At 41.0% G+C, this 19,506-nt stretch overlaps 1 protein-coding gene across 2 annotated transcripts; it reads left to right on the top strand.

Moving 5' to 3' along the window:
- The first annotated feature begins 3,649 nt into the window (after window positions 1-3,649).
- Window positions 3,650-18,310, top strand: LOC102305526 (semaphorin-7A). Of its 2 annotated transcripts, XM_042218184.1 has the most exons (14): window positions 3,650-4,597; window positions 6,365-6,495; window positions 6,605-6,655; window positions 6,744-6,842; window positions 7,251-7,359; window positions 7,606-7,713; window positions 7,813-7,955; window positions 8,058-8,236; window positions 8,542-8,647; window positions 8,992-9,187; window positions 9,517-9,629; window positions 9,820-9,965; window positions 10,742-10,803; window positions 16,997-18,310. In XM_042218184.1, the coding sequence occupies exons 1-14, from the start codon at window positions 4,498-4,500 to the stop codon at window positions 17,317-17,319; spliced, it is 1,866 nt and encodes a 621-aa protein (XP_042074118.1). In that variant the 5' UTR covers window positions 3,650-4,497; the 3' UTR covers window positions 17,320-18,310. The 2 variants fall into 2 exon arrangements, with proteins under 2 accessions (XP_042074118.1, XP_042074122.1); XM_042218188.1 differs by lacking the exon at window positions 6,365-6,495 and having other exon boundaries at window positions 3,653-4,597.
- The last annotated feature ends 1,196 nt before the right edge of the window (window positions 18,311-19,506 follow it).

Raw genomic sequence — 19,506 nt, 5'->3', positions numbered from 1 at the left:
TGATCACTTGACCCATATTACGTTACTTGCTCTTCGAGTGAATCAACAAATGGCGAAATGAAAAGCCGAACAACAATGTTGTTGTTTTTTAAAAGTCTTAGCTTACATGTGTGTTTATTTCGTATTTTCAGTTGTTACTCTCCACGGCTAAACAAACTAAATCGGTTTCAGTTATGTACTGATGTACACAACAATGGACATAAGGAGCTTCTTTCAAAGAAAAAATTCAGGTAGATGTTATTTTATATATTATGCTTTGTATGTTGTTCAGTATATTTCTATGCAAAACAAGAGGAACTTCAATACACAGCAGTATATTCACAGTTGAAACCAGATATTTACATACACTTTAGGGAAAAAAACATAAAAACTTTTTCTTTTTACTGTTAAACATCAATTTAGAGTAAACTTGTTTTGTTTTAGATAAATAAATGTTGAAATCTCTTTTGAATTAGTTAAATGGTAAATGGCCTGCATTTGTATAGCGCTTTTCTAGTCCATAGGACCCCAAAGCGCTTTACACTACATTCAGTCATTCACCCATTCACACACACATTCACACACTGGCGATAGCAAGCTACCACCGACCTTCTGATTAGTGGCTGACCTGCTCTGCCACCTGAGCTACAGCCACCCCTAAATGTCAGAATAAAAAGAGAGAGCTGTCTATTTTAATCACTTTCATCAAATTTAGGAGTACATATACACTAAGTGTATTGTTAATTAATGAGAAAACTTCAGAAGATTCCATTCCGAGCTTAAGAAGCTTCTGATAGGTTAGTAGAGTCCATGTGAGTAAATTGGTGGCGCACCTGTGGTCGCACATAAGACACCCCCAAAACACAGAGCCTGTTTCTTTGACATGGAAAAAATCAAGAGATATCAACCAAAACACCTGGAAAAGAACTGTGGAGCTCCATAAGTGTGGCTCAATTTTGAATACAATTTGGTGCCATTTGCAATTAAGAAATACAGATAGTTTCTTTCTTTACTCTTAAAGTTAACAAATATGTTTTTTTATATCTATCAATCTAAAAAAATAATCATTTAGTCTGATTTGATGTTACAATTAAAAAGTGTTTTTGTTTTTATCTGAAGAGTTTGTAAATATCTGGTTTCAACTGTATATTTGATGATGTTGGTGTTTGGCTTGATTGTCAGCACAAAGAGGGAGAGAGAGAAACAAAGAGAGAGAGAGAGGAGCAGAGATGGAACAAGAGCAGGTGAGACACACATGTTAGTCAAATGGTTGTTTGCCAAAACTCATCAGAACATGTATCTCGTACCTAGTGTTTCTTTTTAGATACCATTTGCTACTTTTCAAATTCTATATTTATTAAGTTGTGCAGGCTTGTTTGCACAACAAGGCTAAATAATTATATAAACTTTTCTGAATCTAAATAGTGGACTTTGGTAGAATTAAAAAATAAGGGTAGTGCAGGTCTATGATGATTTTTAGTGCTACTATGATCTAGTTCTGATTCTGGTTCTGGATCTTTGGTTAAGTCCTCAGTAGTCCTGATTTTGAACTGTTGTAGTCCTGTTTTAATTCCGAATCAGTTCTGGGTCTGATTGAATTGGGGTTTAGTCCTCATGTTTTGATACAACCCTGACTTTGTTCTTCTGCCTTGCTGCTTAATTAAAAACCTAGTTTAAGGTGTCCTGCATATGTGATATATATTTTTTTCCTATATGAAGTCATTCTTTTTTGAACAAAATTCAAAACAGAGCTTATTAATCTTTCAGTCATTTCTACCCTCACTTAATTTCCTTTCGCTGCTCAGCTCTCACACAGTGGCTCAGCTATGCTCCAATCCCTCCATATTGTGGCCAATTACATGCGAGGATATAGGATAATATCATTATGTGAAAAACAGAGAGGGTGAGAGACGCGACAGTCAAGTGGAGCGTGCATCTGTCCTCTCAGTAAGTGAGTGAGACAGTAGACAGCGGTGAGGAGGGCTGTGCGAAAGCAAAAACACATAAACGAAGCAGCATCTGGCTGCAGTTTAAAGACTTTTTTGTCTCGGTCTTGGTCTCGTCTCGACTTGGTCTTGTCTTTGTCTCGATACCCTCTGGTCTTGGTCTCGTCTCGACGGTCTCGTCTCGACTTGGTCTTGGTCTTGTCTTGGTCTCGGATTAGGCGGTCTTGACTACAAGTCTATCAGATACTGATGCTTCACGTTGACCCCTGCTGGATCTTCTCACCTCTAAGGGAACTTTGCCCTTCATCATCATCATAGTCATCATCAAACCATCTGTAACTCTCCTCACAGTGTTAATCGACTTCATTTACTGGAACGTGGATGGACAGTAGGTTTTTCCATGGGTCTTGGTAGGAACTTGACAGACCAAGTGAAACCGAACAGAGAAATGATTGATTCCACCTTCTGGTTTTGTATCGTGTTTTTATATTATCCATGAATTTTCTTCTCTCATTTGATTCATGGGTTGTCCTTTGCCTTAATGTTGAGTCTTTCCATGGCAGTTACAAAATCAAACGTGTAACTGCCACACTTTGGTAGAATTACTAGATGCTTCAAGTTGTTCGGTAACTGCCCTCTCACCCCTAGAACAACATCTCGCTTCCTGACAGTTTGCCATGATTCAGTGTTTTTACTTCCTTTTTAAGCTAGCCCTTTGTGCCAATTTTACAAGCATTCGACTTCTGTTTTTCCTCTCTTTGACATGTTATTTTGCTATTTTGGTGAGTTGTTGAATCTACTTTTATTGCCGCATGCTATTTTAAGAATCCTTTAAGGCTTTTCACTGCTTTTATTTGTAGTTCTTGTCTTATTCTGACCACAGAATTGCCCACTAGATGCTTTGGAGTTGACTTTGATTATTTGACTCCCACTGAAAATCAGGTCCCGAAAGCCAGTTTGAACAGAACAGCTGTGTAACAATGAGGCTTCTAGAGTTGTTTGATTAATATCGATCTAGTACCGCTGTGCTGCATCAGCTGATTCTCTGATTCTTTTGAGTCGATCGTTCTTTGATGACGTTTTCCAAAAACCTTACATAGTCCTTCTTGAATTTGAGATTTTCCTCTCGTTTCCCTTTTAGTTGCTTGAGCTACACAGAACCACCTGCTTATTTTCTGGTAGCTGAGTGCGTTTCATGAAGGGGAAGCGATTTTGTAGGTTTCTATTTGGTCAGCACTTGTATGCAGTGCATGTAATCCTGTCATATGCTCTTTTGCCACAAGATTTGTGTCACTGAAGTCTGACATCCAAGGTATTCTGACACAATAACACAATACATGTTAGAGCAACTGCAGGTGTTGATTCTGAAAATGAATTATGAGTTATGGCTGCAAACAAACAAAATAAAAAAATAAAAAACATTTTAAACCCACAAAATATGCAAATTTACAAAAAAAAGGCTGAAGATAGAAACTGTTAATTAGCCATGCTGATAATGTACCACTAAATTTAACACACAGTAGCATTATTCACATATGAGTTTATTAAGCGAGAGCATCTGTTCTAAAAACTCGACCTGTTATTTAAAAAAAAAATGGGGGGGGCAGCTAAGTAGTAATTGTGATGCACAACAGGATATGATAAAAGAAAGCATTGTATCATGTCGAGAGCAGCTGATCTATAGCATGTGATCATGGGAGAATTTTGGAAGATGGCTCATGTTAACCATTTTTACTTATCTGTCCTTCGCTATGATGTTGGTATTATAATCTTGTTTAAGCTGTTTTACAGCATAAATAAAGGAGGGGGGGTGAGCTTTAGCTTAACTTCAATCATACAGGTAAAGGTAATTAAAAAACGAGTAATGTTAAAGGAGAAAAAGTGAAAATAGGATCAAACGTAATAGTGGATACACCTGTGCTTTCTCGTTTGTTCAATTTGTGCGTCTTTTTTTGTCTCGTTTCTCCTCCACCGTCCCCCATTTGACCTAGAAATCAGTGTCATCTGAAGGGTCTCTCAATTTCTGAAATTATTCTGGAGTAAAGAGGACAGTGGAGACGTATCAGAGGATGTGTGTGTTATAGAGTCTAGAAAGTGTGGCACACAGCTGGAACATACAAGGAAGGAGAACTCCTCAAACAACTCCTCTGTACTCATATGTTGTTTCAGTTATTTGAAATGATCAAACTGTTTGCCCTCCATTGTTTACGTGTTCGAAAAAAAGGTAAGAAATCTCTTCATAATTAAAATTAACCCTAAATATCATGAGCACTGTTACACTGTACATCATAAAATGCAGCCGTGGGCAGGCTAAATGATTAATAAAGCAGCTGTGTCAACTATGATAACTTTATTATGCAACTGACAAAATGATTGCTCAGAGGGTTGGTTTGTCTACTCCTGTCTTCCTCGTGCCCGTGGGCGGGCGAAGAGACTCTGACTGTAAACTACACCCCAGCTGTCATGCACTTCTCCAAAGTCCTGAGTGCATTTTTTCCAGAGAATGTGTTCCATCGAGGTGAAGGGCAAGTAATTAGGGACGGAAATACTGTTTTGGACAGTAACGACGAAGATGACGCTCTCATTAGCGACATATTTGTTATTTTTACATCTCTGTAATTGGGCTATGGGGAACGTTGATCCTTCTCCGAGGATGATCTTCACAGAAAAAGGTAAAAAAAGGAAATGATTTTTCTTCATTTATGAGATATCAAATGCTAAAAAGTTAAAAGGGACTGGGAAGGGATTTTTATCAGCGCTTTAAAGTATGCAGTGAGGTGAATGAATATGTATTAAATGACTTGGTCGTTGTGATTCAGGAAAAAAACATCAAGTCTTTCTTTCAAACGTACAGTCCGTATTATGCAGTTCCATTATCGTCAGAGGAGGACAACATGGCCATGTTAACCACAAGGCGATGTGTTGGACAGAAGGCAGCTTTGTGCCTTACAATGTTTCTTTGTTTGTCTGTGGACAATTTTTTCAACAATGAGTAGTGGTTAGGACTCACTGGCAGGATGATGGTTTAGATTTAGATGTTGTTTTTTTCTTTTCTATTTTTCTATATTTACAAAAGAAATTAGGAATGATACGTATAAAGGCAAAGAGAGCTTTTACACACCCTCTTCTGGACAGAAATGGCTGTGAAGACTATGTTCTACACATTGTCCCTGTATCATAGTTCTTTAAGTTTTGACAATATTAACAAAACTCTACTTCACCCTCCAGTGCACGTCACTGACTTCGTTTAGCTAAACGCATTAGCATATTGTTATTTACAAAGTGGACAAACTGCTTATCTATGTAATTTCTTATCGTGCACAGACAGCTGCTTATGGTGGGTGCCCTTTTACACAACATCGTAACATTTACAAGACGCAGTCTCACTGGTTTTGTCTCCCTGATAGAGTTCAAAAGTTAAAGAGTTGAAGAATTCTGTGGAGTGCAATTTTTATTTCTAAAAAATGTTTTTGTTTGTTCTACTTTATTTTAGTCTATTTGCCGTTTATTATATTTCTGAAATCTTTTCATGACGTGCTTTCTTGGGCAGGTCTCCCACGATTTTAATGCTAAGGGACTCAATGATTAAATAAAGATTTCAAAAAAGTTTATCTGTATAACATTAACAGAACAACGTGATATTTTAGTAGAGTGTCAGTTAGATGAAGTTGTGACTTCATCTAACTGAAACTTTTTGCACTTGTTATTTTGTTTATGTAAGCAGTGGTAAACTCTTCTGACAATAGGTTTCCTGAGGATAGGTTTCATTTTCTCCCTTCAGCTAAGTTTTCAAAACAGCACCAACAATGCTACCAGAAACCTTTTTTTGAAGAAGTAACTGGACATGTAAAGTGTCACTTTCATATTGACAGTAGTGTGGGGAAAAAACTAGGCACAATAAGACAAGACACTGTAAGACACTGTAAGACAAGGCCAATGGTTTTTGGAGTTACAAAAAAGTGCAAGAGGGATGGCAGAAATAGGATCACCAAAGTGTTTGAGTTTCATTCTTAGGAGACCTGTACTAACATGCATCAAGCATTTCAAATATATGTATATACTGGGTACTAACAATGAAGTTCAATGCTAAACACTTATTCAACCTCTATACTCATGTCCCCCAAGCCTAGTATATTGTTGTGAAGTTTGGAGAGGATCCATAAAAACAATTGTGCGTAATATAAAGATTTTCACATTTGGTGTGATCTTGACCTGGTTTTCAACAAAATTTAATCAGCTCAAACTGTTATGGGTATGTGGATCTTGCACTACTAACAAACAGATAAATAAAATGAACTGATGACATACTCCTTGCCTTCCAGGGGCGAAAAATCATTCTTGTTGTTTATGATACTACATTATGGGTTTACCTGATGAATCTCATAATACATTCATACATTTTATCTTTCTTTTCTTGTTTTTGCTGGGTTTGTTTTTAGAAAAAGCAATGACACGGTTCAGTCTTCCCCATGACCCACCTGTACAGATTCTTTTAGAAGACCAATCAGACACTGTTTTAGCTGCTGGACAATCATACCTGAATACCTACAACTTTCAAAACCATAAGACGGTAGTAGAAATCTGTACAACCACAGTAAATGATTATACTGAGATCATTGAAATAATATTCATAATAATATCATGGGAAAGTAATAGTCCTGCATCATATATCTACATAGAGCCACAAGTTTATGCAGTGGGAGAAATGCAACAGCATAAGCAGTGAACATGTAAGTAAAACAAACAAATTTAGTTGGTTAGATTTGATTGTTTGACCACTGAAGAAATATAACAAACAATATTTGTCTTGTCTTTAAGGATTGCAGCTATAACATCACTTTGGTCCACCGGAAGAAAGATGCTAACCAGTTGTTTGTGTGTGGAACAGATGGCAATGAAAGGGTTTGCTGTAACACGGTAGGACACTGGCATCATTGTCATTGAGAACTGTTAACATCACCACAAATACCATGGTCACCACCCATCTTGAGGGGTTTGCCCCCTCACATGTACTAATGTGCCACAAACAGGACTTCAATATTACCAACCATTCCCATGTTTTTACGGTGTATCCATATAAATGGCCCACCCTGTACTGTTAGTGGTGCCTTTCACTGGGTTGAGTAGCCACTTGTACTTTTACATATTTAAATCAAAAATATTTTGGTTATGCAATGAAGAAAATAAATCACAGCACTTCCTGCTTACCCACATGTGGTTGTTTTAAAACTATATATATAGAAACTGAGTGTTGGGTATGCATGTATGCTACATGTGATGTGCATTGGGGACCATATATTAAGATGTGCTGTGCTTTTTTTATAGGATTTAACAGTGGAGGCCCCCATGTGCCTTCCCTCTGAAAATATCGCAGACTTAATAGAAAGTATAGAAAGATTTAACATAAAGGAGGGTGAACCATCAGTTTTTATAGGTGAGTTTTTCTACATGAGGATGCTCTATAATAAATCTCCTGATGAATCCCTGCTATTTCATTCATTTGTTTTCAATGATTGTGTAATTTGCAGAAAGTCTGTACTCTTGTCAAAACTACTAACATCCTTTAATCAACTCAATCCATTCTAAAGGTTGCTTCTTTTTCTTATTGCTATTATATTCAACTAGTTTCTCCCCATTTGCACATCCCTATAAAACCTTCATTTGCAACTGTTTTTTCCAGATTCTGAACAGAGTGCAGCTCTCTACATAACACACTCTGGATCTGATGAATCTGTTGGTATTCAGAAATTTGGTAAAGCAGGAGTGGGGCCAAAGAACCACGATAAAGGTATTTTCATAAAGTTAGAGCCGGAGAGACCTTATTTAGTGAAATCACATCACTCTAAATGTTTGGATTCAAATAAATATTTTGTCTTTCAATGTTTAGAGCAGCATTATGTAGGATTGGTGCTCAGCAAACGTGAAGAGGATCCCTCCCAGAACAGAGTTTATGGCTTCTATAGGGAGAAAAGCAAAGACAATGGACTGTTCCGTGAAATGTGGCTCCCCTTTGTGACCCGGGTTTGCATGGTAAGACCAAAATAGTTTGAAAATTTATATTAAGTGCCACCAACATTAAAAATTAAATAAACATAAATACATCATGACTGATTGACTGTCCATTGCTTCTAGGCAGATGTTGGTGGTCCCAAGAACAATTTGCAGTTTACCTGGACATCCCAGATGAATGCCAGGCTCTTCTGTGGAGATCGTAACAGAAAACAGCATTTCTCTGAACTGGTGGATGTTTCCACTGTGGATGCAGATCGATGGCAGGATAGAAAGATCTATGCACTCTTTAGAAATGAATGGTAGGACTCTGTTGATATTTATTTTGATGCTAATAATAATGATATAGTTATAATTTACTCTGTTTCTGTGACTAGCTATTTGTGTAATCGAATCATCTGCTTCCAAACTTCCAAACAATATCCTTTCATGGTGATAAAAGGACACTTTGTTCTTTTTAAGCCGTTCCCTACCAGTTTCTTATTTCTCATTCTGTGTGGTCAGCTGCTTTTTCAACTCTCTCTCTCTTTTTTTTTTTTAACCTTGGACCAGTCTACTCATTTTGCTGCAAATGTCTCAGACAAACCTACAATGTGTCTCCCTGCAGGGGGATGAGTGCTGTCTGCATCTACACAATAGGAGACATTGACAAAATCTTCACAAACTCCCCATTCAAAGGCTACACAAAAGCTGAGATGGACAGGCCAAGGATGGTATGGAATATTCAAATTGGTCTAAAGTGAAAAATTTAATAACGGCTACCATCACAAGAAGATCCCTGCCTTTTTGGGGGGGCGGAGTATATAGACAAGAATAGAATAGCCCTTTATTATAATTTAAACCAATGGTTAAGTGTAGTCACTGAGTGAAAAATAGCTTTTAAATATTTTCTTTCACCTTTACGATATTAAATTAATTAAAAAACTAAATTAAAAGGTTTTAGATTTGTTTTTAAAACAGTCATTTGGAAACTGAAAAAGTAAACCAGAGGTTTAAAGGCTTATTGACCAGTCATCTGGTGTTCAGCCAGTCTAAGTTAAGCACCTTATTTCTTCAGTGCGTTGATGATAGCACCAAGCTTCCAGTGGAAACCCTGAAGAAGATTGAAAAGACTTCAGAGATGGAGCAGCTGGTTCATCCTGTGGGAAACTCTGGCCTTCTTCTCTTCAATCACCAGAGCTATACTCACATCCAAATTGATGGCTCACCAAACAGGAGAACCAGTCACCACACTGTTATCTTCTTATCTTTAAGTGAGTAAAAACAATAATCTGAAGTAGTAAAAATGCTAAGAAGAATATGCTATAATGTATGTTTGTGTATATCTGAGATCATACCTCAGGGCGAAAATGGTGCAGTAACCAAATCTCCTTGATTGATGCGGAAGGTGCTGTGATCACAGCCATGTAATTATGAATGTATTAAAAGAATATAATATTATTCAACGGGTTTACCTGAGTTTGAAGACCAAAAATTAACAGAACCTCAGAGAGAGAGAGTGGGGTGGCTGAGGTGCATTTGTGCATTTAGATGGGTTTTAATATTTAGTATCATCCCTGCTTCTTTTTGTGGTTTTCCGCAGACAATGGAGGAATTCATAAAGTATTGCACAATAAAAATGATACCTTTCTCATTGCTGAGTTTCGACCATTCAACTACACAGAACAGATCAGCTTCATCCTTCACCCATCTTCTGTGAGTACCAGTGTTCCCTACAGAACAATATATCCTCCACTAAACCATATAGGTGTGTGAGTATGGAAAACAACTTAGATGCTCCTGAAAAGGAACATCAAACTTAGATCTGTAAATTAACTCCAGTGGAGTTTTTTGTTTTTGTTTAGAAATGGCCGAGTACATTAAGAAAACTTGTCCATCGTTACAGAAAAAGCTGTATGTGAACAATGGAAGTCAACTGGTCCAACTTGATGTAGCAGACTGCTCCCAGTATGGAGATACCTGCCAGGACTGTATGTTATCCAGAGATCCTTACTGTGGCTGGGATGGCACCCAGTGCATACGTGACACAAAGTAAGACCTCAGAGCTTTATGGAACTCATATCTGGAGAATATGCAGAATAATTCTTCGCAACCAAAGATTGCATGAAGTAGCCTTACATTTTTCTAACAGCAAGCTGAAATAAAAATGTAATGTTTACTAATACAAACATTATTAAGAACCTACCAATGTTACCACCATAGGTTGCAAGATCATGTACATTGTAAAAGATGGTCATATTTATAAAAACAATGTTCCTTAGTATTCAAACACTCCTCAGTGTACCTCTTGATTCATACACAGGTGTGATTCACATCCTATAACGTCATACTAGCACGCCCTGAAATGTGTACATAATATGCAACATTATTAGCTTACTTTTTGCCAGTGGTGTTGCACCACCTGACAAAGCTTGGTGGATGAATCACTGCACACTTCATCAAGGATGAAGCAGCACTTAGGAAATACAATGTCCCGTAAATCATGTTATCACAATATTTCAACACTCACTGTCACTCATTGGAGCTTTTGTTTATGAATTTGTCCTACTGTAGTACAGCTCTACTGCTTTATGAAAAGCTAGTGTACTGTGTAACAACCAGTTATCACCCAACGGGTGTTAGGCTTTTTTGTTCAACTAACTAAAGCTGATGCAAGTCAAGATACTTCAGCATAATTTCAATTAATTTAAAGGGATATACTTGGGAGGAGTAAGGTTCCTGTGGGTTCCTGTAAATGTTAGTTTTCTATCAACTGCCAGGATGTTGGTTACATACTGTCTAATGTAAACATACACTATGTTTTGCAGTGGGATATGGCATGATGCAGCCACTGGGAACCTAGCCATCTGTCAAGAACACGCTGAAAAAGGTATTTAAATTCAGGCACCTGCAAAATTTGGACAGAAATCTGCATAGATATATAGAATTAGCATATTTAAGATAAGATAAGATAAGATAAAACTTTATTAATCCCTCGGGTGGGTTCCTCTGGGAAATTCGGTTTGCAAAAGAAGTCACCGACAGAAGTTACAGTTACAGAATATTATATATATATATATAAAAACACACACACGACATATATATAAATAATATATATATATATATTATATATATATTATATATATATATATATACATTATATATATATATATATATATAAAAAAACACCCAGCACGCCCCTGCGGGCGGTTTATCCTTCAAGCTCGGGTCCTCTACCAGAGGCCTGGGAGCTTGAGGGTCCTGCGCAGTATCTTAGCTGTTCCCAGGACTGCGCTCTTCTGGACAGAGATCTCCGATGTTTTCCCGGGATCTGCTGGAGCCACTCGCCTAGCTTGGGAGTCACCGCACCTAGTGCTCCGATTACCACGGGGACCACCGTTACCTTCACCCTCCACATCCTCTCGAGCTCTTCTCTGAGCCCTTGGTATTTCTCCAGCTTCTCGTGTTCCTTCTTCCTGATATTGCTGTCATTCGGAACCGCTACATCGATCACTACGGCCGTCTTCTTCTGTTTGTCTACCACCACTATGTCCGGTTGGTTAGCCACCACCATTTTGTCCGTCTGTATCTGGAAGTCCCACAGGATCTTAGCTCGGTCATTCTCCACCACCCTTGGGGGCATCTCCCATTTTGACCTCGGGACTTCCAGGTTATACTCGGCACAGATGTTCCTGTACACTATGCCGGCCACTTGGTTATGGCGTTCCATGTATGCCTTGCCTGCTAGCATCTTGCACCCTGCTGTTATGTGCTGGATTGTCTCTGGGGCATCTTTACACATCTTTATATATATGTGTATATATATATATATATATATATATATATATCTTCCTCCTAGCGTTTTTCCCGCTCGGTTGCAGGGTCCGCTTTTCTGCAAAGTCGTCTCCACTTGGGTCGGTCAAGGGCGTCGGTCAGATCGGCTTCGATCTTCTTCACGTCGTCCTTGATTCGGTCCATCCATCTCCGCTTTGGTCTGCCTCTAGGTCGACGTCCTTGGGGGCTGAGCCGCAGTGCTGTTCTCACCACTGAGTTCTCATCGCTCCGTACCACATGTCCGTACCACCGCAGCCTCGCTTCTTGCATCTTATCAGTGATTGGCGCGATTCCCATCCTCTTTCTAACGTCGGTGTTCATGATGTGGTCCCATCGTGTCAGGCCTAGGCACCATCGCAGCATCCGCATTTCCATCGTGTGAAGGGCTTGTTCGTGCTTTGCGGTGGCTGGCCAGCACTCGGATCCATAGAGGGCGACGGGGCGCACTACACTCTTGTAGATCTTTGACTTGAGGCGATTGGGCATTCTTCGGTCACACAGGACGCCGGTGACTTGGCGCCATTTCATCCACGCTGCGTTGATCCTGGCTCGTACATCTAGTAGGATATCGCCGTCATTGCTGATCATCGATCCGAGGTATTTGAAATGAGGTACTTTCGCCAGATTTTCTCCATCGACGCTGATCGTGCCGTCGGTCTGGGGGCCAGCCTCTAAGTATTCGGTCTTGTTGGTGTTGAGCCTCAGGCCGAAGTCAGCTAGGCGAGTCTTCCACTGCTGCGTTTGGTATTGCAGTTCTATTCGCGATTCATCGGCCAGGAAGACATCGTCGGCGTAGAGAAGTGTCCAGGGATGGGGTGACTGGAGATCCGCCGTCGCAGTGTCCATGCAAAGGATGAAGAGCAGCGGGGAGAGTGCCGAGCCTTGGTGGACGCCCACATTGATGTTAAAGGGCGGCGATGTTCCCACTGGGCTTCTGACCACGCTGGTGACTTGTCGGTAGAGGAGCTTTGTCCAGTTGACGTAGGCTTCAGGAACTCCATGTGATCGCGGAGGGTTTGATGGTTGGCATCCTTGATGTGTTTGACCTGGCCAATATCCTGTGTTGCTCGATGGCGGCTGCTGGCAAGGCGGTAGATTTTGTTCGCTCCTCCGGGCGTGTCCAACTCTTCATACAGTTGGTCATAGTGCGATGCCTTTGCCGCTGCTACCGCCTTCTTTGCGGCCGATCGTAGGGCCCTGTATTGCTGGTAGTCGCCATCGCTGCGGGATTGAAGCCACACTTTGAGTGCCGACTTCTTTTCCTTGATGGTTTGCTGCACGCTATCATTCCACCACCATACTTGCTTGTCGATGAAGTGCTTCCCTGGCTTCGTCGCCCCAAGGGTGTTGCCTGCTGCGTCACGTATTTGACTGGCGATGTTCTCCCAAGCCTTGTCCACTGGCTCATTGGAGTCCACGTCGAGGTGTTCAAGGGCGTCCATAAGCTGCTGTTTGCACTCAGGGAGGCGCCACCACTTGATCTTCTCCACCGTCGTGGTTGGTGTTCTTCGTCGTTGTTGGCCAAGGTTGAGTCGGAGATCCATCACAAGTAGCCGATGTTGAGGGCCAATATTGGTTGATGGTATGACTTTTACGTTCGTGACTAGGCTGAGATGGGGTCTTCGGACTAGCCAGTAGTCGATTTGGGTGTCTCTGCCGCCGCTGGAGTACGTGATGAGGTGTGCCGGCTTCTTTTTGAAGAAGGTGTTGGTCACGGCAAGATCGTGGGCCTCTGCGTAGTCCAGTACCCGGCAACCGTCGTCGTTTCTGGTCCCAAATCCTTGGCCGCCATGGAATCGGTGATATCCGTCTCTCCCCTTGCCTACATGTCCATTTAGGTCGCCGCCTACCGCCACGTGTTCCTCAGGGCTAATCGTTTGCAGGTGGTCGTCGAGGGCGCGCCAGAATTCTGTCTTCTCCTCGTCGGGGCAGTTGGTCTGTGGTGCATAGCAGGAGATAATCCGTAGGATGGTCGGGTCGGCGTCGATCTTCACTGACATGATGCGATCCGATATGCGGGTAACTTCGACCACTTGTCCCGGAGCTTTTGACTCACCACTATGCCCACTCCATTCTGGGCCCAGTTGCCATTGTAGAAAAGCTTGAAGCCTTCTCCAATGTCCCGTGCCTTCGCTCCCTTCCACTTGGTTTCTTGAATGCACGCGATGTCGATGCGGCGGGTCTTGAGGGCGTCAGCCAATTCTCGACTTCTTCCGGTCATTGTTCCGATGTTCAGGGTTCCAAGGCGGATTTGGGCTTGCTTCTTCAGCCCACTCCGTCCATGAGCAGGTAGCCTTTGTCCACTTCTCACGTCGTTCAGGCGGGGACGACGCGCGTCGCCTACGGGGGACGCCCTAGCTTTTTGAGACGTCATTGCATGGGATGTGACTGTGGAATACATCGACCGGCGCGTCACTCCACCTGACGTCGAGGACCCTCACCGTTAGCCAACTTCCTGAGGGTCGTTGTTTCCAGCTGGCACCGCGAGGAGGTGGTGATGGGATTTTGCCAGCCTATGTACTAAGGTAGTACTAATAGTTGTAATTATAATATATAATATATATATATACACACACACACACATATATAAATACAGAGACAATATAAATAAAATATACGAAGGGGATAAATAGAATAAATAGGAATAAAAATAAAAATACAAGTGAATTGCACATTTCAAGTATTGAGGTCTATTGCACTGTTGACTATTACAAAAGTATTGCACAAAAGGTATTGCACAGTGAGGTGAAGAGGCACTACAGCTTAGTTGTTCCCCCCTCCTTTGTCCTCCTGTTTCCCCTCCCTCTCCCCTCCAGAGAGGAGTTAAACAGTTTGATGGCGTGTGGGACAAAGGAGTTTTTAAGTCTGTTAGTTCTTGTCTTGGGGAGAAGCAACCTGTCACTGAACAGACTCTTCTGGTTGTTAATGGCCGTGTGCAGAGGATGCCCAGCATTGTTCATAATGTCCAGCAGTTTTTTTAGTGTCCTTTTCTCTGCCACTGTCACCAGAGTGTCCAGCTTCATGCCGACCACAGAGCTAGCCTTCCTGATCAGTTTCTCCAGCCTGGATGAGTCCTTCTTTGCTGTGCTGCTCCCCCAGCACACCACAGCATAGAAAAGTACTCCAGCAACCACTTTATTAATCCCTCGGGAAATTATGTGGGTTACAGCTGCTCCAGCACAGTAACATTAACAAAAATAGACTGAACTATTTAACAATACAATATGTTAACATACAAGGAATAGCACAATATATACAAATCACCAAATAATAAATATCCAGGGTTGACAGATGCAATTATAAATAACTATCAAGAATATTCACAGCAACATTATTGAGTAGAAAAGAGTGTGTGCAAAAAGGATGTAACTATTGCAGTGTTTACATTGTATTAGATACAGGAGTTGTACAGGGAGATGGCCACGGGCAGGAAAGATTTCCTGTGTCGTTCAGTGGTGCTTTTTGGTAATCTCAGTCTCTCACTGAACGTGCTCCTGTGACTAGCCAGCATGTCATGGAGTGGGTGGGAGGTATTATCCAACATTGTCTTTATCTTGGAAAAACTTTCGCCCCTCTGACACCACCTTAAGAGAGTCCAGCTCCATATCCACATTACTGGCCCTGCAGATAACTTTATTTAGTCTGTCGGCATCAGCAATCCTTAACCTGCTCCCCAAGCATGCAACAGCATAGAGGATAGCACTGGCCACAACAGACTTGTAGAAAATCCTGAGCATTGTCCGACAGATGTTGAAGGACCTCGGCCGCCTCAGAAAATAGAGACGACTCTCGCCCTTCCTATAAAGTGCAGTAGTGTTTTTAACCCAGTCCACTTTATTGTCTATGTGTACTCCAAGGTATTTATATGTCCACGTTGACCCCATGGATTGAAACAGGGGTCAAGGGTTTTCTGGTCTTCCTAAAATCAACAGTCAATTCCTTGGTCTTTCCCATGTTGAGCTGCAGATGTTTCTGCTCACACCACATGACAAAGGAGTCGACCACAGCGCAGTACTCTGACTCATCACCCCTGCTCATGCATCCAACCACTGCAGAGTCATCAGAAAACTTCTGGAGATAGCAGGTCTCTGTGCAGTGGCTGAAGTCTGTGGTGTAGAGGGTGAAGAGGAAGGGGGAGAGGACAGTCCCTTTTGTTTCCCCTGTGTTGCTGATTACCTTGTCAGACACAATGAGACCACACATATTGTGGTCTTCTTGTCAGGTAATCAAAAATCCAGGACACCAGAGAAGCATCCACTTGCATTGCTGTTAGTTTATCACCCAGGAAGGTCAGCCTGATGGTGTTGAATGCACTGGAAAAGTCAAAAAACATGACCTATGCAGCACTCGCTGGCTGGTCCAAATGGGTGTAGACACGATTGAGCAGGTAGAGATGATGGCGTCCTCATTTCCGAGTAAGGACTGGTAAGCAAATTGAAGGGGATTCTGATGTGGTCTGACTATGGGTCGGAGTAGGTCCAGGATGAGTCTTCCCAGGATTTTCTTGATGTGGTAGGTCAGTGCCCACAGGCCTGTAATCCTGGGGGTCAGCACTGGGACCCTCTGCACACTCAGACTCAACATGAACAGTTTATGAAAGACTCCACAAAGCTGGGGGGCACAGGCCTTGAGGACACGGGGACTCAGTCCATCTGGTCCAGCAACGTTTGCCTCCTCATTTGCCTCTGAACCTGGTCTTGAGTGAAAGTGATGTGTGGCAGCCTCGCTTCTGTCAGTCTGCTCCAGGGCAGCTGTGGCTACAACTGTAGCTGCCTCCACCAGTGTGTGAATGTGAGAGTGAATGAATAATGGTATTGTAAAGCGCTTTGAGGGTCTCGAAAAGCGCTATATAAATGCAATCCATTATTATTATTATTGTGAATGCATTCCAGCAACTGGAAGAAATCTTGGTTTGTCTTCTTTTTTTTGTCTTCTTTTTTTCACGATATGCTCTCTTTCATGTTGTTTTCCTATTGGTTGGAATGTAGATGTGGGTTTTAGCAGCAGTCACATGGTTATATAAAATTTCTGACACTATCAAAGCTTTTAATGAGACATTTGAAAGGTTTTTACTGATACATTTTCAATCTGATGGCTTATCTATTGCTTCCTAAAAAAAGGTTTCAACCATTTTCCCAAAGAGCTTAGTGCACTGGATTTGTGAGAAAAAATCAGAAATTTAAAAAAAAAAAGATGTAAAACAAAAACATGGCTAAGCTAAATGGGCGTTCTTGTGTTTTTTTCCGCAGAATTTCCAAATCCAGAAAAAGATGTTGTCAGATTTCACGCAAAGCATTTTCTGCAATGCCCAATATCCTCCCGTCATGCTCAGTACAGTTGGCACCACCTTCAAAACTCTTCATCTTGCATCGGGAAGCCAGATCATTGCCTTTATTTGATCAACAGCATGGGACCTGAGCAGGAAGGAACTCATACCTGTGTATCAGAAGAAATGGGTTACAGGAAAATCCTGGCACAGTACCAACTACAGCTGGGGAACAAGGTGGTTGGTTTACAGTCAAAGCCAATGATCTGGGTTTGTGTCATGGTGGTTCTGATTCAGATGTTGTGATGTTAGTTCCTCAGAGTTGTGATACTATAAAAAAAAATTCATTATTCTTTAATTTATTTTTATTTTTTTTAACTAAAATAAAACTCTATTACTTCTAATACTTTGAGCTGCAGCTCAGGATGTAGAGCAAGCCATTATTGTAGAGTTTTGATATCTGGTTTCGCAAATGTCCTTGGACGAGATCAATTGCCACCAATGCATTCATTAGCGTGTGTGAGAGAGATAGATTAAAAAACAAACTGCAGTTATACAGCCACGCTCCAAAGCTTTTCTTTTTTTGAGGGGCTAATTCATTCATTTTTTTCTTCTTATGGAAAAAATATATTGAATATCAGTTGGACTCAGGCTTGTTGACAGTATTAAAAGCTGAAGTTCAATGGTATAAAATGCTGTCTGTGGTAATTTTTAGAAATTAATTGCAGTGTTGCATGCAGTACATGCACGCATGTCAATCAATATTGATTGATTCATTTTTTTTTTATTCTTTCCTGTAACTGTTGCATCTGTTTCCTGTAATTTGAAATTCTGCCAGAATGTACACAGTGCACGTTATAAATTTCCGGCCATGTGTCTTAGCTCATGTAGATTTCCAAACACTGACCCAGTTTCTGTTTGTTCAGAGTTCGGTTAATAAAGAGAAGAAACACTCAGACACTTTTCCCCTATTTTTGAGTGAAACCTGATCATAAATTCCAAGTAGAAAGGTAAGACTTTTGACCTCACAGTGCTTTAGGATAGCAAGCAAGTTGCTGCTTTTCAAATCCTTAACCTGGCAGTACAAATGAAGCTACAAACAAAACAAAAAGAGATTTAATTTATCACATTTTTGCAGTTACGTGAGTCCAAAGAAATACCACATCTAAACATTTCAACCATCTTTTCCACATATAAACTAAAGGAAATAAACTGCAAATGTTTACAACATGCGTCTGTCTTTTTCAGAGTCTCTCATGTTAGTGTCTGATGATAAACAACTCCAAACATGTTACCACAAAAAACGCGCTGATGGGTCTCATTCTCCATAAAGTGAATAAACACCTCTCACAATATAAACACAGACCATTACCATGTGAACCTCCTGGTTAACATCCATAAAGAAAAGGGTTATTTTGGCACCTCGCATCTTTCATCTGCATTCATGCTAGTGCTGATCCACAATGATAGCAAACCCTATATATATATATATATATAGTGGTCTATTTTAGACAAACCTTTAGCATGGTGTTGTTATGGAGCACATGTGCCAGGCAGATTAGGAGTCATTCAGGAGAAACTAGGAACTAACTAGGCTTTATTGGAGAAGCACAGGACACACTGAGCGCACAGCTAAACGGAGCTGGAAGACTGTTTACTTAGCCTGGCAGGGCGAAGGACACTGTCTCAGCTGAACTCTGGACATATATACACATGCAGATGTACACTCATCCCCCCTCCCCCTCCAAACGCCTTCGACGCTTATTCCCCTCCGATGCTGACGGTGGATCAAGGAGAGCAGCGCTTATGCTGCAGACCCGGATGCACTGTGTACATTGGCTGTGTCTCACCCTTTACCCACCCCTGTTGCTTGTCATGTGTTTCTTTGGTGTATTAAGAGGGGTTTTTTTCATGTGCTATGTACAGAGGTGTTTTTTTCTGTTCTCAAACTGATCTCCCTGTTGGAGCTCAGTCTGGGGGGAGTTATTTTTTTCTCCTTATCTTTCCTCATGTTGTGCATTTTCCATTGTTATACCTCTGACCTGTCTTCCCCATGTGATGTTTGTGTCATGTATGTATGGTCAGAAGGGTAAGATGGCGCTGGCAAAGGTCGGCAGCCTTAACCCAATTTCCTTCGGGGTCAACCTTCAGGATCAATAAAGTTTAATTGAATTGAATTGAATAGAATAGAAGAAGTTCGATTACAGCAGAACTTTCCAAAAGAAAGTTTTAGCTGAAGCTACTTGGGGGGAAAAAATCAGAACACTTATAGGTTTACAATGTTTTTATTTCATTTTTTAAAGTGTCAGCAAAAGCAGAAACCCACTTAAGTAAACTGCATATAGTGCTCATAGTATATACAGATAGAAACATTAAACTATTAATGAGGTTGTGCAGTAAGTGTGCGAACACTAACACTTCCTTTCACAAACCAGGCTGTGGATGGCACTGTTACATTAAGAAAGATAAAGATTTTTCTATGAGTCTGCTTTG

The sequence above is a fragment of the Haplochromis burtoni genome, unplaced genomic scaffold (genome assembly GCF_018398535.1).
Source record: "Haplochromis burtoni strain Fernald_Lab_line unplaced genomic scaffold, NCSU_Asbu1 Contig_2, whole genome shotgun sequence".
Lineage (NCBI taxonomy): Eukaryota > Metazoa > Chordata > Actinopteri > Cichliformes > Cichlidae > Haplochromis > Haplochromis burtoni.
Note: the sequence above shows the minus strand (reverse complement) of the source record. Positions and strands in the feature narration are given on the sequence as shown.